Source organism: Pinus tabuliformis, chromosome 9, assembly GCF_031772625.1.
Source record: "Pinus tabuliformis cultivar Carrire ecotype Pingquan chromosome 9, CPIR1, whole genome shotgun sequence".
Classification (NCBI taxonomy): Eukaryota; Viridiplantae; Streptophyta; class Pinopsida; order Pinales; family Pinaceae; genus Pinus; species Pinus tabuliformis.
In genome coordinates this window covers 460,428,926-460,454,605 of record NC_142307.1, presented here as the reverse complement: position 1 = coordinate 460,454,605, position 25,680 = coordinate 460,428,926, and the positions used below count along the sequence as shown (strand labels likewise).

General features: G+C 40.5%; 1 protein-coding gene across 1 annotated transcript in view; it reads right to left on the bottom strand.

Annotated features, from left to right (window-relative positions):
- Positions 1-241: 241 nt before the first annotated feature.
- LOC149149181 (uncharacterized) overlaps positions 242-25,680 on the bottom strand; it is a 135,579-nt gene continuing 110,140 nt past the window's right edge. The window contains exons 3-4 of the mRNA XM_089445559.1: positions 833-974; positions 242-704 (exon numbers count right to left, since the gene is read on the bottom strand). Coding sequence (XP_089301685.1) covers positions 257-704; positions 833-974 — 590 coding nt within the window. The 3' untranslated portion in view covers positions 242-256. The remainder of the gene's footprint in view (positions 705-832; positions 975-25,680) is intronic.

Sequence of the window (25,680 nt, the reverse complement as noted above, 5' to 3'; positions counted from 1 at the left end):
TTTAAACATCTAAAGCAATAACAACATGAAATAAACACATTGGCACATAAATATGAAGAAAGCACTAATATATATGACGTCAAATAGAAATGATACATCAAAGGCGATACCAAATCCTGTTGATCCTTGATAATTGTCCAATCAAGGACTCAAATGTGGAGAACCAATACAAAATAACATCACATATATAAAATTATCTCATCATCATGACTTATATGTAGCAAAACAAATAAAACTAGCATCTATCTCTCTGAAATCACTGCCCTCTCCTCCTTTTATGGGAAAATATGATGGGTTGTTTGCCAGGCCTGCCCCTAGTAGCACAAGGCCCTGCCCCTGCACCTAATGTCAAATAATGAGTGCTACGTATGGAGCTGTGCTCTCCTATATCTATAGCAGATGGTGTTGATGTTGATGCTCCCATAGTGTCCTCCTTCTCCTCCTCTGACTCCTGCTCCTCCTCGTGCTCCTCCTCCTCTGAGTCCTCCTCCTCTTGCTGCCCCTGTTCTAATGGATCATCTGAATCTAACCATGAAGGTGACTCCTCCAAGATGGGCTCCTCAGACTCCACCCTCCAGTGAGACAATAGATCAATATTGTCTAAGGAAATGGCATCTGGATCCATTGGTGTTTCTATTTGCTTCACTTGAAGTCGTATATTGTAATGCACATACACTAAATCATTGAGGCATGCGAACTCCAACCTGTAAGAGTGTCAAAAAAACTAATGAGTCTTGACTCTTGACTCTTGACACTTGAAGGTCATAAATTAAAAATTTAAAATTACAATAAGTGTAATTGCTCAACTGAAGGCTAGAGCTCAAAGTTATACCAATTGCGCTTTTTTGCGTGTATTTTCTCAAATACACTCCAATTGCACTCACACCCTGAAGAGCTACATGTTTGACTCAAGATTTTTATGGCCAATTTCTGTAAATTTGGTGCCCTTGCACCATAGCTTCGCCACCAAATATCTACAACAAAATAAAGAAATAGAAAAAACAAAAACTTAAAACATAATTAAACTTTCAAATAAAAGTTACATAATTGAATTTTAAAAATCTAGAATTATAAGGAAATTCTAAATTGAAAATTCTAATTTCTAATGAGTGATGACTTGTCACTTACATGGCATGAAGAGGGTCATTTCCCTAATAGCATCATCAAAACCAAATAGGCCAACACAATCCCGATAAAACTGTATCTGGCGATTGATTTTGCTACGAAGCTCAAGATCAGGTACCATCCTATGAATATAGGAATGGAGCCCTTCCATCACCTCGTCATCGAAATGAAAGCCGCATTTGTATGAAAATGCAGGGTTGAGGAAGAGTGTTGCTACATGAATGGGTCGATGAAGTATCCCTGTGCACTAACTATCAATCACATCCCATAACACCATATGCCTATCAAGGCCAGCAGAACCCTTGTCTGCATAATAAGAACGAATGGCCTCTTTGGCCCTATCCATGGATCATACAAATAAGCCATTGCAGGCTTCTCCCCATGGCTTCTCCCCACCTACCAATCTCAGAACCTTTACTATAGGTTCACTAACTGAGCATGCTTCTTCTACTCCCCACTAGAACATGTCAGAGTACACCCTTTTTGCAATGGCTCTAACGTCTTGTCTCTTGTTGTATCTACAATCACGCCACTCATCAGAAACAAACATTTGCTTCAACTCAAACTGGCATCGAAGCAAAAACTAAAGAGTAATAAAGTTTGTGGCAAAACGTGTGATTGCAGGATGCTGCAACTCCTTGTTTCTAGTGAACCTCCTGATGAGGCTAAGAACAAAAGCATGGTTATAAATAAACTTGGGGACGCTCCTAGCCATATCAACCACCTCCTTGATGAAGGAGAGTTTCCCCATATCCTCATGCAGCAAATCGATACAATGTGTTGCACACGGAGTCTAGAACAATGTGCAATGCTTCTCCATAAGCATATTGTCGGCAGACACATAATTAGTTGCATTGTCCGTTATGACTTGCACCACATTCTGCACACCAATCTCCCGAATGAACCCATCTAACAATTGACATATCGTTGTTGCATCTTTGATATGTGCTAATGCATCCACTGATTTAATAAACATGGTACCTTTAGGACAATGTACCAAGAAATTTAGAAGGGTCCTACCCTTCCTATCTGTCCAACCATCAGACATCACTGTGCATCCAAAAACTTCCCATGTTTTTTTCAACTCCGCCAATCTAGAGTTGATGTCCTGCTTTTCTGCTTGAAGAATTGGCCCCCGCAACTCCTCATATGTACCACTTTTGTACCCTAGGCCCACAACAGCGATAGCATCACACATTGGCTGCCAAAATGGATTGGTTTTGGTGATGCTGAGAGGTAAGTCGCTCCAGAAAAGACACCTCGCCATCACTCTATCTGTGTCTTGCTTCTCCTTTTTTTTAACAATTGATTTTATGCCAGGTTGTGCTCCATGTCCTGTTCATGGAACAAAAAATGATGACTTTGCACTAGCAGTAGCAGGTGATGTTATGGAGCCCCTCCCACTACCCTCAGCATCAAAATCAGAAGAAGATATCCCGAAAGATCTACCTACATGTTCAACCTTGTTTCTTTCTGCCTCTTCCTTCTTTCTATCTTTTTCATCAATTGCTTCAAGAGCTTTTTGTATAAGCTCTGGACTAGAAACTGTACAAATCCCAACATCATGTCTAGTGAGTCTAACCAGATGGTATTTCAATTGCGTAACCCCTCCTGTCATCTTGGTCCCACACAATTTGCATGACAGATATACCTGATTTGTCCCACCATCAGGGTCCCCATACTCCCAAAATGGGTCCAAGGCTTTTGGCATATTTGAATTTTGTAGTGAGCTAACTCAAACCTAGGGAACCAAAAAAAAATTGGAATTAATAAGTAATAGCCACCTCCATTTACAAAATATTTTTTTTGCTACATTATTTGCAATGTGAATTCAATGAAAAATTATAAATAACAATAAGAGGGTGCATTTGAAAGTTGAAAAAAAATAGAGCTTGTTGTCCAAATATGGAGAAAACCCTTGCATTTTCTCATGGGCATGAAAATCATAGCAAATGGAAAAAAAAAACAAGCAAAATGTTTGTAGGCAAATAGGCAAGCAAGAATAACCCTAAATCTATCAAAAAAATCATTAACATAGGGGTTTATTAGAACATACATGTTAATGGAAGAAATGAAGATTGTCTCACTGTTCTTCAATCTTTGATCAACAAAATATTCGTTGTTGGTGGCGATAATGGCTATTCAACCCTCAAATCCTCCTTGACAGCAAGCACAATGCTCTCCCCTTCCTTCTCCAACAATCAAAAAACAAGAATGAGGAAAAAAATGATTTTGGCCTTTTCTAGCCACGACATCGCATTTTTTCACCCGCCCGGCGATTTTTTAGGTCGTAGCACGATATTTTCCCAAAATATCATCGATATTTCAGAAATATCGCAATATTTTCGAGGAGACAAAATAGCACGATATTTCCTCGATGATATCTCGTCTCCCCAAAAATATCGCGATATTTGCAAATTTTAGCGATATTGTCTTCACTAGTCAAAAATGTGTTTAGGACCCCCAGTACCCACGTTTCTTAAGTTTAGTGGAAAAGGTGGCAATAAATCAAGCTATAAATAATTTAAATAGAGAGAAATAAATTATTCCATGTAATAGAATGACATGGAAATGACTTGGAAATTATCCTAAGTCAAGGAGTTGAGTCAAGGGACATGTGGACGATGACTAAGCACCTTACATCATAAATGCAGCAATATCATGAAAATCGAATTTCCTGGAGTTAATGCAACAGTTGCTTGTGGAAAATCAAAATTATTGGAGGAGTTGATGCACTAAAAGAATATTTGATGGAATATTTAAATTGAGGATTTCATGGGAGCTTGTCTCACTTTAGCTCCAGTTCTTCTACACTTAGCACTTCACTTGGGGAAATACGAGTTTCTCTTGGAGGGGACCACGCAGTTCCTTGGGATCTACATTGAGCTTCATTGGGATCATCATCTGAGGTGGCAGCACATGGTTTGAGTTTGGATGTTTGACTGGAGTTATCTCATTTCTTTGGTTCACACATGGATTTGTTTACTGTACCACATAGAGAATTCGATTTTCCTTGGGTGCCACATATGGAATTCGATTTGCCTTGGTGTCTCTCTCATCTCCACTTGGAACTTGACTTGCTCTTTCTTGGGATTTGCTCCAATGCCATTTGTCATATGCATTCTTCCTTGGGATTTGCTCCCAACTCTCTATATAATAGAGTCATGGGCTCTCATATTGTATCATGTAATACAAGCTATTGGGCTTGTGGACGCGTTGTTGAATTGTACACTCATTGGCAATATAATACAAAAGAATTTAGGGTTACTTTGTTGGAATTTCTATATCTATTAGAAATCCTTCTTGTACTTTCTGATTTATTTCTTCCTACTTGTTTTGTTAATTAACAAGTTATTTACCATGTAAATACTGAAAATAAATACAAGTACAGTCTCAACACATATAGATCATCAACTGAAGGAAAAACAAGCACATGGGTGACACCGTTATTTTTGGACTAATGTCCCCGGAAAAACCCAATGCAGGAAAACCGATGCAGCTATCTGAGGGTTTTATTATTACGTAGTTTCAAAATACAATCTGGGTGCCAGAAATGGCTCACCCAACAGAGAATGCCCTCGGCAGTAGTACCTCTCAGTCGGAGACAAATATCAGCCCCAATCTGCCACACGAAATCTCTTAGCGTCAGCCTCTAGGATCTGTGTCAGCCTCTCTAACTCAGCGTCAGCCTTTGGAGCCTCTACGTCTCCCATGCTGGCCCTCCTCAGGCTCTACGCAGCTCTTGGCTGCCTCTGTGTGGCCTCTGGCTGCTTTTGCATGGCCTCTAGCTGGCTCTGCATCAACCCTCTCCTAGCTTTTGCGTTGATGCTTCTGATACTATCTCTGTTTCTCTGCTACTGCATTCACTGACCCTCAGCTGCAACTCTGATCACTCCTTCGATTTCCTCAGCAAGCCTTGCCCCAGAAAATCGAATTCTTGATCAGCTCGGTGTGTTCTCCAACTGACCCTCAAGCCTCCTCTTATACTTTTCTCGTTGGTTCATCAACAGCCGAGATTAAATCTTTAATCAACGACTAAAATTAGATTTGGCTTGATCCATGACTTTTGGACCATTGTAACTCAGTTTTATATTAATTCACATTAATATTTTATTTTCCTAAGTTTAGACTTAGAAACTCCATTAAAAATATTAATTATTTTAATATTTCCCAAACTGGTTAGATTTTGCCCAAACCATTTCTGGGTCTTGGAGATCTCATGTGCTATAGCCTCTGCACAAATTTCGTGGCTAGAGCACATCTGACGCTGTCAGGCTAGGCAGTAACTCCATAAGGCAAAAATGATTCGACCATATTATTCCACCAGGTAGGTCTTCATTATATACATGAGGGAGAGACTGTTCAGTTCGTCTCCCGATCACTGTTCATATTTCCTATTTATCTATTGACATAAATTCACCCAATCACAAGGATTAGGTGTCAACATTCCCCCCCTAATCTGAAGGGATGTTGGTGAGTCCAAGCATCATTCTGAATCATTCAAGCTTTTCTCTTCCAAGTGCTTTAGTGAAGTTGTCTGCAATTTGCTCATTTGTGGAACAATGACGGAGATGGATTGTTTTGGCCTCAACATGGTGTCGAATCAGATGATATTTAGTATTGATGTGCTTCGTTCGATCATGGAACTTTGGGTTCTTGGCCAACTTTATTGCAGAGGTATTGTCAATCATGAGTAGAGTTGATTGTACTTGTTTTACCTGCAAATCTTCAAGAATTTTCCTGAGTCATACAATTTCTTTTGTTGCTTCAGCTGCTGCCACGTATTTTGCTTCTGTTGTGGAATCTGCTGGAACTGATTGTTTGCGTGATCTCTAGGAGACAGCTCCTGATCCAAGACTCATAGCATATCTTGAAGTTGATACCCCAGTTTCTTTGTCTCCATCGAAGTCTGAATCAGAGTATCCAATCAAACTGATGTCGTCCACCTGTGTATATTTGATTCCAAAGTCTTGAGTTCCCTTCAAGTACCTTAGAACTCTTTTTGCAGCAGACCAATGTCCCTCACAAGGCTTTTGCATAAACCTGAAGAGGATTCCAACAGCGAATGAAATGTCTGGTCTGGTAGTAGTTAGGTAGTTGAGACTTCCTACAAGCTGTCTATACTTTGTTGCATCCTCAAATTCTTTTCCTTCAATAGATGTGAGCTTTAAGTTTTGTGCCATTGGAGTAGTAAGAGGATTGCACTCTGTCATGCCAAACCTGTTCAACAAACCTCCAATGTATTTCTTTTGAGAAAGAAATATGGACTTTGGATGTTGGGTTACTTCAATGCCAAGATAGTAATGAACATAGCCCAAATCAGTCATTTCAAAACTTTTCCCCAATTCCTTCTTTATGGATGCAATGTAGCTTTCATTGTTCCCTGTCATCAAAAGATCATCTACATATACCACAAGATATACAACTATTTTTCCAACTTTCTTGACAAATAAAGTTGCATCATCAAGATCAAAATGTTTGAAATTGAGTTTCAGAAGATGCTCAATTAATTTTTCATACCAGGCTCGCGGTGCTTGTTTGATGCCATACAAGGACTTCACAAGTTTGCATACTTTATGTTCATGTCCTTTCACAGCAAATCCTTCAGGCTGGGACATAAAAACATTCTCTTTTAGATCTCCATTCAAGAAAGCAGGTTTTACATCCATTTGATGGACTTTCCAACCATTCTGAGCTGCTAGTGCAAAGAGTGTCCGGATGGTAGCCCATTTTGCTGTGGGGGAAAAGTCTCCTCATAATCGACCCCTTCCTTCTGTGCAAAACCTTTTGCCACAAGCCTAGCTTTGTGCTTGTCAAGTGAGCCATCAGCTTTATACTTGTTCTTGTAGACCCACTTGCAGCCAATTGGTTTGGTTCCTAATGGAGGATCAACCAGCTTCCAAGTGTCGTTCTTTATGACGGCATCATACTCCTTTTGCATTGCTTCTTTCCATTCATCATGAGAAGCAGCTTCTTTGAAGGAAGCTGGTTCAAAATCTGTAGACAAGTTCAATTCACAATCATAAGAAACATCCATATCAACAGGTGAATTAGAGTCATCTACATCACCTCTATTTTGCCGGTTTGAATTTTTAGTTCCTGTCTTTCCAACCTCATCAGGATGAACACTTTCAAGTGTCTTTGTCACCCACTTTGGGGGACCTTTTTCAGAAGGTCCAGGCTGCTCCGTTGATTGAGTTGAGACTGAATCAAGATTGAGTCTCCCAATTCTATCAATCACATCACTTAAAGCATCATCCGTTGTTGGATTTTCATGCGGGGGAGAGTGTTCTTCAGAAGAAGATTCCACATGTTGATCTAATATAGGAATCCCCCCTTCAATATATGGAATCTGATTATCAAATTCTTGAAATGATTTTGCTTTTGCGAATCTATCCAAGCGATCAAGTTGCCGCTCAACAACATTGTCAGTTTTGGATGATTCAAGAAAATTACATCTCTAGATAGAACAAACATTTTATTTACTTCATCATAGAGACGATATGCTTTGGAGGTGTTTGAATATCCCAGAAAGATACACTTACGACTTCTAGCACCAAGTTTGTACCTTTGGTATCAAGGCATAACAGGTGGAACCAAAGACCCTGAGATGCTTTACTGAAGGAACATGTCCATACCACATTTCATATGGAGTCTTGTTTCTTATAGCATTAGATGGACATCTATTCTTTATATAGCCCAAAACATTATCTTTACATTTTTGAAGAAGAGCATGGATCGTACCATATTTAAAATTGTCCTATTCATTCTTTCAACTACACCATTCTGTTGGGGATTATAAGGCACAGTGGTTTGATGTTTGATCCCATGTTGGCGAAGATAGTTTTCAAATTCATTTGATGTGTATTCTTTTCCATTATCAGTGCGAATAGACCCAATATGAGATTGTGCATCATTTTCAATCCATTTATGAAAATTCTTGAATGTTTGAAAAGCATCAGATTTGTTCTTCAATAAATAAACCCAACACATTCTGGTGTAGTCATCAACAAAATGTCGTGATATATTTATTTCCATTTGCAGAAGGAACAGGCATTGGACCACATAAATCTGAATGAATGAGTTCAAGTTTTCCATGTGCTCTTGAATGTGAATCATGAAAACACTGTTTGCTATGCTTTCCTAGAATACAAGCATCACATTGCTTAAGTTTCCTAGGAATTGTAGGCAAACCAGAAACACCATTTTTATTCAACAAGCGGAGACTGTCATAGTTCAAATGTCCAAATCTATCATGCCATAATAAACTTGATGGAAGTGTACCTTCTTCATGATAAGAATTGTATGAGAAATGTTGTGCACGAGCAGAGGTTCCTTGCAGCTTGAGAAGCCTTTCTTCTTCTATTCCCCTCATGACAAGTGAGTGGTCAGATGCTTTTCTTACCTCAAGCTTGCCATCAAACATATGAATGGAGTGACCTTGCTGGCGGATGTGGACCAAGGACAGCAAGTTTCTCTTGAGTTGTGGGAGATATAGAACATGATGCAGAAGAAAGTCTAGAAGACCAGGCAGTTTAAGCCTGATTGTGCCAAGCCCTGATGGCTTGATTTTTGATTGGTCTGCAAAGTATACTGCTCCATCAACATTGTCAGTGAAATCTTCAAAAAAAACTTTTCTATGAGTCATGTGGCAGGTTGCTCCTGAATCAAGCAACCAATCATTTTTCCAAGAAACAAGTGAAGCATTAAATAAATCTTCATTTACTCCAATGTTACATTGTGCCACAACATAGTGAGCGGATTCAGGTGCTTTACCTTTTTCTATATCATCAGTTTTACCTTTCTGTTGGTTTCTTTGCTGCTCAATTTTGTCTCGTGGTAGCTTGCAGTGCAAATATGCCTTTTCTCCTTGAGAGTGTCTGCCCCCCCTGCCTCTGAAATATCTTCCTCTTCCTCTTGAATGCATACTATAACAAAAAAATACTTCTGCTGCAAAATTTTACTCTTAATGGGAAGGAAAAATATAGTGTCAATACACAAAACTTTGTAAATATACAAAACTGCACAGTGCATTCAACTGAACAGCGCTCCAACAAAGGTATATTTACATCTTTCTCAATCACCAAGGGGCGGTGAGTGTGGATTGTAAGGCGCAGTTGGCATTCTCTGCTGGTGCACTCACATGAAAATGAGAAAACGAGTCTATATTCCCAACAAGAGACCCTGAGCTTTGATACGTCCTTGGAAATTTGAATAGATGAGGCCCACAAAATGTAACTAATTATGAAAACCAATCGAACTTTGAAGCATGTGTTTATAGTGAAACTCTAATAGAAAAAAGGCATCATCAAAATTTTCGCTTCAAAGTGTTTCATGGTGCCTCCACGCATGAGCTCGGAACCCCGGCACTAAGGAAGTGAAACAGTGTGTTATCAAAGATGAGGTCGTGGGTTTACCCGCATGGCGCAATGGTAACACGACTTGGGTATCCCTCTTCTGCCCCTCAGACAAAAACCAGCAATCATAATGTGAAAAACTTCAAAGCAGCGTTCTATCAGCCAGCATTAAAAAAATACCAGAGCAGTTATTCGAAAGAGTAAAGATTATCAAAAAAAACAACCCTTTCCGGGCCAATCGACTGCGTATATGGAGCAGCACTTTGTATCAGTGTTCAACTCTTCCAACGTTCAACTCTATCATCGTCCAGCATTCAACTCTATTAGCGTCCAGCATTCAACTCTTCCAGCACAACTCTTCAGCGTCCAGCGTTCAATTCTATCAGCGTCCAGCGTTCAACTCTTCACGTCGGGTTCAGGTCATGTCATCGGGTGATTGCTAAATCAGAAAATACATTGTCAGGTTGCTTGTCTTCTCAAAATTGAGTGCAGACCGCCACAACAAGGCCATTATTATCCTCAGGCACCGTCATGATGCCGCAACATCGTGAAGGCATCAGCGCAAAGAGTACCATAGAGCACCCGGCCGCGGTGGACTGTTTCAAGCTGCAACTGGGTTATGGAAATGGGTTTAGTCTTTCCAGCGGAACCGAGTTAGGTTCGACGCTAATTCTGTCAACAGGGATTAGGGAGGCGTATAGTGATTCAAGGGCGCCTGCCACTGACACCAACAGTTATGATACCAACGGTTATGAAGCATTTATGGACAATCCAGAGAGCCAAAGAACGCAGGCAGTGTAGCAGACAGGCATACAGGCACTGAATTATATTGACAGAAGAGGAGCAGACAATTATATGGAGGAGCAGCTCAGCTATATGGAGAGCAGACTGGGAGTTACAAGGGACATAAAAGCTAAAAAGGAGCTGGCTCTGATACCATGTCAGGCCAGGCAGTAACTCCATAAGGAAAAAATGATTCGACTGTATTATTCCATCAGGTAGGTCTTCATTATATACATGAGGGAGAGACTGTTCAATTCGTCTCCCGATCACTGTTCATATTTCCTATTTTAGTAACTCCATAAGGCAAAAATGATTCGACTGTATTATTCCATCAAGTAGGTCTTCATTATATACATGAGGGAGAGACTGTTCAGTTCGTCTCCCGATCACTGTTCATATTTCCTATTTATCTATTTACATAAATTCACCCAATCACAAGGATTAGGTGTCAACAGATGCTACCCCAAATAAACATACTTGTGAGGTGTTCTCCTTGTATATGGTAAATTCTTGATGTATTTGTTCTTATATTTCTATTTTCTTCCTCGTTATTATTTCCTTTATGCTTTTTAAGTTATGTTGATATGCAGCTATCTCATATTAACATAAGAATTGTTTAATTGCTCTCGGTAGAGAAATATTTTAGTTGTTGTCAAATATATCTCTAGAAATTCTCTCCATTGCATTTGATTAATTTCATGTGGATCTAATTGGTTTTGGTGAAGTTGTGTAGAAAATTCTTCTTTGATCAAGCTTCAAGTATGAGGAGAAGTTCTCAGATGAACCAACCCACTCTTGAAATATTCAAGGAGAACCCACATGTGTTAAATTCTAAAGTCTTATCATTCAAATTGTCTTGCGAGTGTTCCTTTGAATTTTAGGCTCTTATTTCTTGCATCAAAATCAATTAAAAAATTATTTTTCAAGTATTGCGCTTCATTTATTAATATCTTGCTATTTCAAAGAGCTAAATCATGGCTAGCCAAAAAGGAGAGTTTACTCATACTCTTTGGCCTAGCCTTTTGTAGATTATATTGTAAAATATTTCGTAATTTATTGAGCTAATACTTGGTGTGTTTTGTAGCCCATCTCTAACTTGTTTTCTTGTAGCAACTTGCAGGATTCATCTTCAAAACTACTTACAAGTTTGCATGCAAAACCTTGGGGCTCTAACTTTTAGATCATTTCCCTCTCTTGGTTGTGAGATTTGAAGAGGCTTAGGTTTTCTTCTCCTCTTGTAAAATATGGAGTTTATTGTCTTTCTTTGACCTCAATTGTAGAAATATTTCAACAAGGAAAATTCTAGGGCCTAAAGTTTCATTGTAAAGACTTTCCTTGGGTTTAGAGGAGGTTTCATGGCCTTCTAACCAGTGTTCCATGGGGACTCGCCCCCACCCCTAGGGTCTAGTTTCCTAGCTCCCCCGCGCTCTAAGGACTTGGGGACGAGAAGGGGTCGTTTCCCCACGCTCCCAAAAAATAGGGTACATAGGGGGACGTGCCAGGGGGACGTTTCCTTGTGCTGAGGGGTCGTTTCCGAAAAGGGGGTCGTGAGGGGTTGTGGGGGGTCGAGGGGGGACATGGGGGATCGAGGGGGGACGAGGCAGGACGTGGGAGGTTGAGGGGCTTGATTTTTTTAAATAAACTTTTGTTTATAATTAAAATTTAACATTAGTTTTAATACTTTAGGGTTTCAATTCGTTTTCTTATAAATTTAATTCATTATTCGCCCTGGCCCCTCACTCCATTCGCAAGGCGCTCCTAGTTCCTCTGCAGCAGAGAGGAATTGGTCCACATATAGCTTCATCCACTCTATCAAGAGGAACAAGCTTACCTCTAAAAGAACGGAGAAGTTAGTTGTTGTGCACAGTGCCCTACGTCTTGAGCATAGGAAGACCCATGAGTATTTGAAGGGACCAGCAACACGATGGGATGTTGATCCAAAGGATGATGCACAGGTAGATATGGAGGAGAGATTTGATGAGAGATAGATGGGGTTGGTTGTTATGCCACTTAGCATATTTGAGAATGCTAGTGATTCAAATTCAGATGGTGATATGGTTGATATTTATTTATTCATGCAATAGCTAGATGCAGAGACTAGCAGGGCATTACCTTGAGGCTTGAGCAAAATTATGCTCATTTATCTTTCGATATGTTGATGTTCTTATGTTATTCTGACTATAAAATTTTGACTCTTAATATATCAAACTTGACTTTTATAATTTTATGTCAATACTCATTGTTCAGTATTCAATGTTCATAGTAGGAAGTGGAACAACAATATGGTTTAAACTTTAATCATAATGTATGATGTATGATTATAAATTAGAATTTTAAATTTATATGATATTAGATAATGATATTCATATCAATGATCATGCTTTGCAGCGTTTCAATTCAAACCCAATTGTTATAGTGGACTCAATTTATAAATTATATTTTATATTTATAAGCTTTTAAGACCTTGACGTCCCCCCACGTTTCCTAAAAATTGGCGGGGAGCTTTTGCATAGGCCGCTCCCGTGTATCCTTGTTCCCTCACCCCCTCGTCCCAGAACCTTGGTGGAACATAGCTTCTAACTCTTGCAAAGTTAATAAAAATTATGATTTTTGGAGCATAGGTTTTACCCATTGGCATCCCTATCTCTCCACCTTTGGGAGAGGACTTGTGGTTGATTTGTTGATTTCTTTTCACTTGCATGCATCTCATTTAATTGGCTAATTAACACAACCATGCATCACACTCATTTTGCATGCTATTTAGTTTGATTTGCTACAAGTTTTAAGTTCATTTACTTTCATAGCAAATTCATATTTTTGCATGCAAGCACCTTTAACTTGATTTTATTTGGCTTGAATATTGTTCAAAGTTTACTTATGCTTCACCATTGAGCACACTTTACATGCATCAAGTATTTGGGCAAATTCTAATTTACAAAGCAACATTTTATTTCATGTCAAGCAAATATTTCAAGTTGAAGTTTCTTTCTTTCTTTTGTTAATCTACTTTTAGAGATCTTACATGCCCCAAGCATCACTAAAACTTACCCCAACTTAAGTTGGTTGAATAGACTTTTAGGGACCCTCTACCTCTATTGACTCCTCACTGTGAGATGCAAAAAATTTGGGCGAAGGTGAAATTTGAGGATTAGAGTTCAATTGCAATCTTGCTTTTAGAGTCTAACCAATAAAATAAACCAAGAGCATTTTACATCACATTTTACTTTACTTGCAAGTTCTCAAGTTTTTGCTATCTTGATGGTTTAAAGTTTCACATGCAAATATCATTTCCCATTTCAAGGAGCACTTTTGATGCAAGTATTGTGATCTCTTTAATTTTGCAACAATTTAATTCTCTTGTACTTGGAATATTGTTTACTATTGCAACTCCATTTTGATGGTCATTATGCTCATGAATGATTGATGTATCTTGTTTCATTTTCAAGTACTATTTGCTTTATGTTGCAAATTTAATTTCATGTCATTATCTTGGTCTAACATCTAAATTCTCCATCACTTGTATCTTAATCTCATTTTGGGCAAGCTATTTGTTTACTTGAAGGCACTAGTCTACATTTTGAATATCTATTTCAAGTTTGCTTATATGCTTGTTTAATGCTTGAAGGCAAGTTACTTTTGATAGACATTGACTAGAATCATCTCATTTACATTCTCCAAGTAGATTACTAATTGTTTTTATTTGAGCAAGATATCTTTGCATGCTTTGATTTGTCAATGGTTCATATATCTTAAAGGTATCCTTATATCTTGTGCTAACAGTTTCTTGTTTCATTTTCAAGATTACTTGTGCTTTTATTTCAAAGCATTTCATTTATATTAAGTAAATATCTTTCATTTTTGAGCAATACTTTAAAAGGCACCGGTCTTTCATATGCTTATGTTTATCTTATGTATTGATTATTGTTAATAGTTATTGCTCATATCATATTTGCTTATAAATCTTTAAAGGTAATCCATCTCACTTTAACATTCTCCTAGAAACCTCACATCTTTAATTTAGTTTTCCTTTAGGGACCACCCCCCATAGCTAACCTAGGAGATAGCTTAAACAGAGAGAGTTGAGAATAGGTGACAGCCCCTTCTCTTAATTCCTTGCCACCAACCACACCTTGTGGGGTTAAAGACTTTTCTCACTAACTGTAGGTAGGTGTAGGCGACAGGGTCAACATCTTTTGGCGTCATTGCCAGTGACAAGTCTTTTTGTATCTAGGAAATACAACTAACTTTTGGTTTTGCATGTTGGATTTTAGAGTTAGATTCATGTTCTAATGGCAACTCCACTTATTTCATTTCCTGCAAGGATTTTTGCTTGAAGATTTCTTCTCGTAGACTTCTTGCTAATCTTGGACAAAAGCCTCTCTATGGTGTCCATTTGCTCTTTCAGGGTCAAGTGAGCATGACATCATGAATGATTTGTTCAGCCCTTGGGCTTTTACTAACATTCCAGGATATCCGAATTTTATTTCGGATGAAGCAATTGAGGCTATTGATGAGTTGCCTAGTTTTCTAGGTAACAATGCCCTTAGTACGGAAACTCACCTTAGGAATTTCCACCTTTGTGTGAGCAAATGGTACCATGATATTAACCATGAAGATGTTTGTTATGAAACCAGCTCAAGAAAATATAGACCAACGCCTTAGAATTCAGCCTCTTCGAGGGGGCAACCTCCTTTACATTACATAAATGAACAATTCTTGGATGATACAAATGAAAAGACCTCCTTTCTATATATAGGAGTCTAAGGGGTCATAACATAATCAGAGCCGACATAACAATAATAATATAAGGGCACAATAATAACAATAGTGGGCTTCTATGGGGCACAATAGTAACAATATGGGTACTACATGGGTACATCAATATAATAAGCGGGTTAGACTAATAACAATAAGGGGTTACACTAGTAGTATAGGGGCCTAACATGCCCCTCTCCTTCAAAAAGCATTGTCCTCAACGCTTGAGTAGTTCTTGATGCTTCTGTATAAAATTCTTGTCATCCCATGTGGAATATTCAGCGAGTAAGTTCTTCCACTTGATGAGATACTCTGAAATTGATCGATTTCGTAGCTGTCGGGTTTTTGTTTCTGTGACTGCTCCAGGTTCCAATATGATTTTTCCTTCCTCTTTAATTTCTGGCAATATTGTTTGAATTGGGATCTTTTGCAACTTTTGAATAAGTGGCCATACTTCTTCGTCCTTCTTCCATTCATCCCTTGCTTCGTTTATCCAATCTGGTTCGATAATATAAATAGCACAAAACAATGCTTCCACATCCTCATCCTTGAAGAGTCTTCCCATTCGGTAAGGTCGCCATTTTTTAAGTGCCTGTTGTTTCGTTTGATTTTGCACCGAAGTGGTGTTATCCTTTAAAAGTTGGAGAACTTGTTGTTGATGCTCGATGTGATCTTTCACTGCTTGAACCTTTTTCTTCTTGATATGTCCTTCTATCTCTAGAGTTTGAGGAGTGGTAATTTCTTCCAATCCTTTACAAGATATGGTCGGATTTATTTCTTGATGCTCGATGTGATCTTTCACTTCTTGAACATTTTTCTTCTTTATATGTCCTTCTATCTTGATAGTTTGAGGAGTGGTAATTCCGAACAATGAATTACAAGATATGGCTGGATTCATTTCTTCTTTATCGATGTGATCTTTCACTTCTTGCACCTTTTTCTTCTTGATATGTCCTTCTATCTTGAGAGTTTGAGGAGTGGTAATTCTTGCCAATGCTTTACAAGATATGGTCTGATTCATTTCTTCTTTCTCTGGGGTGGGGTCCTGGCGTATATCTTCTTCTTTTGTTGTTTCTAGATCCTTTTCTTCCTCCTCTTCATATTTTATGTAAAATAATTTCTTCTCAGCACACTTATGACCTTTAGTGCATTCGCTATCACAATTGTAACAAAGCCCTTTTTCTCTTTTTTCTTCCAATTGTTGTGGTGTAACCCTTGTAGGTTGTGGAAGGCTATGAGAAACAACACTTCCATCTTTATAGTTGTGAGGGGTACACTTCCTAGTTTCCATAATTTTTCTTTCCACTGTCACAAAGCCCTTTTACTCTTTCCAATTGTTGTGGTGTTGCTCTTTGTATCCTCATAATGTGCTATCATTTCCTCCGTGAAAATTGACCACGTAACAAGTTGTTTACTAGAACAAAGCCTTTTGTACCATAAAAATTGATCTGGTTCTAAATATGAAGATGCAATACATACCTTTTGTAACAGTTGTACACCATGTATATCAAAATATTGCTCCATCTGAAATATCCAATTTACTGGATCCTTGCCATCAAACTTCTTCATCTTTCTTTTTCTTGATTTTAGGAGCTCTATCTTGAAACGTCTGTAACTTTGTACTTTCGGATCTTTAAGTTCTGAAATTGTGACCTGTAGTAGCCCTCTTTGTCCTCTTTCCAATGCCACCAGTCTGATCCAAATTGGATTCTCCAAGAAAGAGTTATGCACAATGTCCCAAGATGACCTGATTATAGACTAGTTCAGTAGAGCAAACTTGTACGACGTGCCACGAGTCACTATTTCAACCTTTGGATCTGAAAAATGCATACAAAAAACTACATTTCGTCCTCTTTCTGTACCTTCTTATGAAATTGCAATCTGATCCCCAGAGAGAAAGTTATGACGATTTTCCCTAGGTCACCTGTTTTGAATGTAATTCAGGAGTCTGGAAAAAGACCAATTTCCTCAGATCATATCTCCGCAAATATCGCGCGAAAAGCTCTGAAATTCGGACCCAAGGTTCAGCACGATTTCTTCTGAAATGGGTTTTTTTGCGACTTCTGAAACATCACAGAAAAAAAGTTATAGCGAAAATGCCACAATGACCTGTTTGGAGCAGCGAAACCCTAGAATCCAAAACTCTGATACCAAATGTTATGAAACCAGCTCAAGAAAAGATAGATCAACGCCTTAGAATTCAGCCTCTTCGAGGGGGCAACCTCCTTTACATTACATAAATGAACAATTCTTGGATGATACAAATGAAAAGACCTCCTTTCTATATATAGGAGTCTAAGGGGTCATAACATAATCAGAGCCGACCTAACAATAATAATATAAGGGCACAATAATAACAATAGTGGGCTTCTATGGGACACAATAGTAACAATATGGGCACTACATGGGTACATCAATATAATAAGTGGGTTAGACTAATAACAATAAGGGGTTACACTAGTAGTATAGGGGCCTAACAATTTTAAAATGAGACTTTTCATCTTTTCATTAGATAGCGATGCTATGGATTGGTTCATAGACTTACCTGCTAACAGTTTTGATTCTCTAGAATCAATCATTGATGCCTTTGAAGAAAAATATGGAGATGAAAGGATCAAATGGAAAACTCAAAGCAAATGAGAATGATACGGATCTCATCATGGGGTCAACTCAAATGATTAAGGATATGCAACTCAACCAAGCTCAACTCATTAAGACCATGGAGGTAAATCATGCACAAGTAATTAAGAACATGGAACTCAATCAAACAAAATTAATAACAGATCATGTGAAGGAAATGAGTACCATGGAGGTTAATCATTCTAGTCAAATGGCTGCTCTTCAAAATAGATTGCTTGCCATGGAAGAAAAACGAGTGCAATTAATCAACACCATGGAAACAAATCATGCCAAGGAAATAAGTGTTATGAAGGCTAATCAGATCTTTTTCAGAATAGGTTGGAGGAAATGGAAAGATTACAATTACAAAAATTCCAGCTTAGATTAGATGACGAATGGGAAAAGAACAAAAAAAACAAATCATAAGCCTCCTGATCCACTGAAGCAATCTTCATCTCATTATGAGGAGGTCATTTACTCCATTGAAAAATGGCTAATTCATGGAGACCTGGATATCAAGGAAACTGAGGGGAATCAGGTTTATACATATGAGATTGATCCATCACCCATGTCAAAGAAAAAGCAGAATGCAGAAAGGCAGGTCAAAGAAGTCTTGGATACTTCGAATTTTCCATCTGAGCATCTTCAAGATCGGGCAGAAAGCTCTACTTTGATCACATCAACATCAACATCACAATCTATTAAGAAGAAAAGAAAAAAGCAGAAAGGATTTGGTAAATCTAATGACCATGTACAACACCATGTTGGGACTGTGAAAATTTGGAAGACCCAAATTCCTACTACAGCAACTGATTAAGTTTCTTCTATTTGTTAAATTACTGAACAAATTATTTACTACATCCTACAGCAAATACCGAAACTAATACACTGCAACCTTCACCAATTAAATTAAATGCGGAAACAAGAAATTGACCAAGAAAGAAATAGCACACAAGTGACACTATTATTTTTGGACAAATGTCCCTGGAAAAACCCAATGTGGAAAACAGTGTAGAAGCTGAGGATTTTAATTATTATGCAGTAGTAAATCTAAGTACAATTGATTGGCTGCCCAACTGGCTATCTGATATAGAGAGAAACTGGCAAAAAGGTTAGTGAGAGAAATCTCACACTGTTCTGGGAGATTCGATTCTAATTAAGGGCTTGTTGACTAGCCCCACGCTGCCTCTGCGCAGCTTCTGCATCAACCCTACACAGAACTGCGTCACTCTAGCTGGGCTCTGCGTCAATCCCTCTACTGACCTCCTGCTGACTGGAAATTCGATCTCCAGGCCTTCCGGTCTCACACCCCGACTTCCTGCACTAAATCTCGTCTCTCCTAGCTGGAATTCGAACTCCCTCTAAAGCTGCACTGCCTCTACATGGCACTGCGTTGCCTTCCTGAACTTCCCTCTGCCTTCTCTGCCTTGCACTCCCCAGATCTGGAAAGCTTCCTTCGGTCTACTATCCCTACCCCTCACTGCAAGAAATCACCTTGATCGATTCTCTAGCAACTGTTGCACTACCCTCTCTGAGAAATTTGATCTCTTGATCTCTCTCTGATGTGTTTTTCAAATGCCCATCGAAGTCCTTCTTATAATCCTCTAGTTGAGTAAGCAACGGCCCAGATTAGATTTTAATCAATGGATCAGATCATTTGGACTCGATCTCGGTCTTCTTCTAGAAGTTTCATCCTCAGTTTGATTAATACCCTTTAATTATTTTAATTTCCTAAGTTTAAACTTAGGCACCCATTAAAAATAATTAATTGTTTTAATAAAACTGTCTCCAGGTGAAATTTCCCAAAACGATTTCTAGGTATTGTGGAATACATGTGTTCTAGCCTCCCTGCAAATTTTGAGACTTAGAGCACATCAAATGCTACCAGAAATCAACACTCCCTCTTAGTGAGGAATGTGCTCTAGTAATGCAACCTGCTGAAGCATCACCCTACTTTGTAACATCTCCCTTTGCACTGATGATGTCTGACATCACTGTCCACCAACTACTGCGCAAATGCTGCGTTTGTACTGCTACTAACCCTGCCATTGCCAACACTGCATCTGCACTGCAACCTTCTCCATTTATTGTTGCTACTGCATCAGCAACAGAAAAGCATCCAAATTTACTGAACATGTGTTCAGTATGATACATCTATTACTGGAGTACTGACTGTTGCTAGTCTCTGCGCTGACCCTCTGAACCTTTGGGCTGTTGTTGATTCGACACTGTGCCATTTGCATTGCTGCCAACTCTACTCTACGCTGCTTAGTCTCTAGCGCTCCTAGCCACTGCAACTGTCATTCCGACACTCCTCTACACCAACTGACACTAGCCCATCCAGCTACTTCTGATATGGGCTCCTGTAGCAAGGTTTTGATCAGAGAGAGGACTCCTGAAGGATCCTGCCCATCTGCAGTTCTTTCAAACTACAGTACTAGATCACCCCACCTCTCCCGTGGAGGTATCTGGGCAACCATGGAAAACTCCTCCTCGATCTTTGCAGATGCAACCTTCAGATCATGCTTCTTGTCCTTGTCCTTCTTCTTGAGAGGACACTGTGTAGCATAGTGACCAAATTCACCACACCGGAAGCACTTGATCTTTGAGACGTCCTTCTTCTTTCTTCGCTACTCTTGTTGCCCCTTTGATGCAAGGGCTACATTTTCTTCCTCCTCCTTGGGCTTCGTCCCACTGCTGCTGCTGTTATCAAGTTTGCACTTGACTAAGTCTCTCCTCATCTCTTCCCGCTGAAGAGTGGCCCACATTCCTTCCCAATCTGACAATCTCTCTCTGCCCAGGATACTCTGGACAAACACTTGCCATTCTTCTAAGACTGAATTCAGGGCCAGCCTCACCATCTTGGTAGGCTGAGGTGTTGACCCCACAGTTGCCAATGAGTCTCGGATTTCTTGAAGCTTCATTAGGAATGGATCAATGCATTCCCCCTTCTGCATCTGCGTGGATCTCATCTTCTGCTCCAAGTACATCTTCCGCTGCTCGGAAGATCCTTCGTATAGCGTAGCCAATGCTTCCCACATCTATTGGGCAGTGTCCTTGCCGGCAATGTGACATACTACGTGATCTCTCACTCCATCGAGAATCAATCGCTTGCCCTTTTCCATATCACCCTTGTACTTCTTGAGCGGATCTGGATCCGTGAGTATAGCTACCACACTATCGACACAGGTTTTGATAGCGTGCTCATCCAGAAGACATGATATCCTTGCCTTCCAAATCACATAGTTGGATGCACCATCCAACCAATCCTGATCTCTTAACCCACTAGCTGCCATCTGCTAACGAAATGTCAAACTGGCTCTTCTCTCCTCTGCGTTGCTGTTGGGCTGGCCTATGCACTCCCTGCTGGAGTTAGTAGATCTACTCCTGTCGACAGTTGCTCAGCAATAGAGAAATCGAATTCTCTGGCTAAGAATTCTTTGAGGAAGATATTCCCTCAATAGTATCTCCTTTCTTCTGACGCTTTTCTGCCCCAGCAACCGCTGCAGAAAACTGCTATGCGCTGAAGCTTCTGTGTTGCTCCCTCTGACATTGGCAAACTTGGATCTGGAAATCTCTCTCTGACGACTCACTCAGAAAGATTTTACCACGAAAAGTTTTCCCTCCTTTCTTGGACTGCGCAATCCCTCTGGGGATTCGATTTGATGCCTAAGCAGCACTTCGAATTCCCTCCTCTTCAGCGTTAGGCTCTTTCGACTCTGCTCTCTTGCTTCACCTGCGCTCTGATACCATGTGAAAATTTGGAAGATCCAAATTCCTACTGCAACAAATGATTAAGTTTCTTCTATTTGTTAAATTACTGAACAAATTATTACTGCATCCTACAACAAATACTGAAACTAATCCACTACAGCCTTCACCAATTAAATTAAATGCGGAAACAAGAAACTGAGCAAGAAAGAAATAACACACAAGTGACACAGTTATTTTTGGACAAATGTCCCTGGAAAAACCCATTGCAGGAAAATTGGCGCAGCAACTAAGGATTTTGATTATTATGCAGTAGTAAATCTAAGTACAATTCGTTGGATGCCCAACTGGCTATCTAATACAGAGAAAAACTAGCAAAAATGTTAGCGAGAGAAATCTCACACTGTTCTGGGAGATTTGATTCTCATCAGGGGCTTGCTAACTGGCCCCACGCTGCCTCTGCGCAGCTTCTGCATCAACCCTACACAGAACCGCGTCACTCTGGCTGGGCTCTGCGTCAATCCCTCTGCTGACCTCCTACTGAATGGAAATTCAATCTCCAGGCCTTCCAGTGTCACACCCCGACTTCCTGAACTGAATCTCGTCTCTCCTAGCTAGAATTCGAACTCCCTTTAAAGCTCTGCGCTGCCTTACTGAACTTCTCTCTGCCTTCTCTACCTTGCACTCCCCAGATCTATAAAGCTTCCCCGGTTTACTATCCTTGCCCCTCACTGCAAGAAATCACCTTGATCGATTCTCTAGCAACTGCTGTACTACCCTCCCTGAGAAATTCGATCTCTTGTGTTGGAATTTCTAAGTCTAACCCATTAGAAACCCTTTATGTACTTTACTAATTTATTCCTACCTACTTGTTCTGTTAATTAACAAGTTATTTACCATGTAAATACTGGAAATAAATACAAGTACATGCTCAACACATTATAGATCATCAACTAAAGGAAACGGAAACAAGCACACAAGTGACAGCGTTGTTTTTGGACTAATGTCCCTGGAAAAACCCAATGCGAGAAAACCAGTGCAGCTATCTAAGGGTTTGATTTATTAAGCAGTTTCAAAATACAATTTGGGTGCCAAATCCGGCTCACCCAACAAATAAAAACCTCGGTAGTAGTACCTCTCTACTTGGAAGCAGATATTTCGGCTGAAACCGCGGATAAACACTCTGGCAGCTTTACAGCTCCAATCTGCCCCACGAAACCCCATCGTCAGCCTCTAGGGACTGCGTTGTTGATTTGGGGTAGCATTGGATGTGCTCTAGCCACAAAATTTGGTGGAGAGGTTGGCACACATGAGATCTTCAATACCCAGAAAGGGTTTGGACAGGTTCTAAACAGATCAAGAGATATTAAAATAATTAATATTTTTAATGGAGTCCGTAAGTCTAAACTTAGGGAAAATAAAATATTAATGTGTATTAATATGAACCTATGTTAGAATGGTCCAAAAAACATGGATCAAGCCAGATCTAATCTTAGCCATTGAGTAGGGACTTAATCTCGGCCGTTGAGATGTTAACAGCAAAAGTATAAGAGGAGGCTTGAGGGTCACTTGGAGAATACACCAGAGTGATCAGTCATTCTATTCTCTAGAGCGAGGTTTGCTAAGAGAGAGAGAATTAGTGATCGGGAGATGCAGCTAAGGGGCATTTGAGTACAGAGGGACAGAGAGGCAGAGACAGTGTTGGGGGAGTAGCGCAGTAGCCAAGGAGATTGACACAAAGTCAGCCAGGGCTCACGCAAGGCCATGCAGAGGGAGTCGGGAGTTGCGCAAACCCTTAGAGAGGCCATCATTGCTGACGCAGAGGGCCAGAAGGCTGACGCAGACCCATCCGGGGTGACGCAAGGCTAGGGTGAGGCACAGAGGGGCTGACACAGTCCAAAGAGATTCTGACGCTGGGGTTTATGGGGCAGATTAGTGCTGAGTAGCTGCCGGAAGGATTATCTGGGTTTCAGCAAGGATATTTGTCAGAAACTAAGAGGTATTACTGCCAAGGAAATTCTCTGTTGGGTAGGCTAGTTTCGGCACCCAGATTGTACTCTGATATTGCTTAATAAGAAAACCCTTAGATAGTTGCACCAGTTTTCCCACATTGGGTTTTTCCGGGGACATTAATCCAAAAATAATGGTGTCATATGGTGTGTTTGTTTCTGTTTCTTTTAGTTTCTGATCTGTAATATGTTGAGCATGCACTAATGTTTATTTTCAGTATTTACATTATAAATAACTTGTTAAGGAAAATAACAAGTAGGTAGGAATAAATCAGATAAAGTGCATGGAGGGTTTCTAACTAAGTTAAATTAGAAACTTTAAAATGGTATCAGAGCGTGATTGCAAATCATAGGAGGACTAAAAGATATCAACCAAGCGGAGCTACAGTAGTAGAAAACAGCGGTCCCGATGTGACAGAGGTTGTTTCTAGCAGCGCAGTTGCCAAGGAGTGTGACGCAAAGCCAGCCAGGGCCACGTAGAGGCATCCGAGCGCTGCGCAGAGCCTCAGAGAGGCCAACGTGACTGACGCAAAAGGCTAGAGGGCTGATGCAGGGGCCTCCCACGGTTGACGCAGACCCATCCGGGGTGACGCAGGCCAGCATGAGGCAGAAAGGGGCTGACGCAGTTCACAGAGAGGTAGTTGTTGGGGTCTAGAAAGCTGCAGGAATACTGCAAAGTGGAGCTGGTGAGGTACTGTAATCAGAACAGTACCTGACAGAGTAGGGCTAGAGGAGTTATTACCAAGGGTTTCTAGCCGAGGAACCCGGATCAGCAGTGCAACTGCACAAGTCAATCAGAGTAGGGGGCATCTTGACAAGCGGCAGAAGGATTTCCAGGAGGGAAATCAAGACTCAAAGGGAGTCCAGAAGAGAACTTCCAGACGAGAAGTAGAGACTCAGAGGAGTCGAACAGAGAACTTCCAGGAGGGAAGTAGAGGAGCATCATGGCACTACACTGGGTAAGAGACCAGGATAGATTGGACGGAGCATCAAACATTGCAAGTCTGGAAGGCCAGAATCTTATCAGTGCTTGACATAAATCGTGTCAAGAACTTCGCCTTGAAGGTAATAGTTGTCCTATCGACCCCAATGATAATGACAGGTACGAAGAGGCAATGGCGAGGGCCAAGTGCATTATCCTTGACGAGGTCAAGGATCATGTGGTACCACATATAGCCGAGAAGGAAACGGCATTTGAGATGTTGGAGGCTCTCAAGAAGTTGTATCAGCATACTTCTGTGCAGAGAAGAATGTTGCTCAAGAACCAAATGAGGTCGTATCAGATGAAGAAGGGTCAATCGATTGACACCTTCCTCGGAGGAGTGAATGAGATTCGAGACCAGTTGGCTGCTATAGGAGCGACACCGAATCAAGAACTTATGGTGAGCACAACCCTGAATGTTGTCTCAGAAGATTGGGAAGTATTTTTCCAAAGTATCCTGGGCAGAGGGACTCTCCCACCTTGGGACGAGATGTACGCAGCTCTTCGCCAGGAAGAGATTAGACGGCAATCAAAGACAGGTAGCAGCAGCACAAGGATCAAGGTCAAGCAGGAGGAGGAGGATGTGGCCCTAGCATCTGAGGGAAAGCAGGAAAGGCGGAAGAAGAAAGATCTCTCCAAGATCAAGTGCTTCCACTATGGGGCGTTGGGTCATTATGCGATCCAGTGTCCAAGGAAGAACAGTAAGGGAGAGTCTTCCGAGACTAAGGTAGCGCCAACACAGGCAGAGAAGGAAGTTTTGATAGATGATGATTGTGCCATGAGTGCACACGCACCACTTGAGCGGAAGTGGAGAGACATCGAGCTGTAGTCGGATGGACTATAGGCGATTAGGGGCAAGATCCTCGAGGTACCCAGCCTCTTGGATTAAACCTTGCTACGGGAGCCCCGACGAGGAGTAGTAGCACTCGCTGAGTGGGTAGAGACGGATGCAAATGGAGTGGCAGAGAGAGCTACAGTGCAGAGATAGTCCCGAGACAGTGTAGAGCTAGCAGGCTGCAGCAATGCGAGAGGCATAGGAGTGTTTCACCAGTGCAGGAAGGCACAGAGAGGTGTACAACGGTGCGAGATGTAGGGAGTTGTTGCAGCACTGCAGAGGTCAAAGAGGGAGCACTTGTTAGCAGCAGAGGGAGCTTCAGCATCAGTGGGTGTTTCTAGCCCAACAGGGAGGTCAGTTAGGAGATCAGTTACTTACTTCTCAGTAACTGAGTTGTAGTGCAGCAATGGGCAGCACGATGCAACATGATGAGAGGAGGTGCAATGCAAATGCAGTGCTGAGAGGATGGACCGGCAGCAGCATAGATGCAAAGGGAGCTATCGT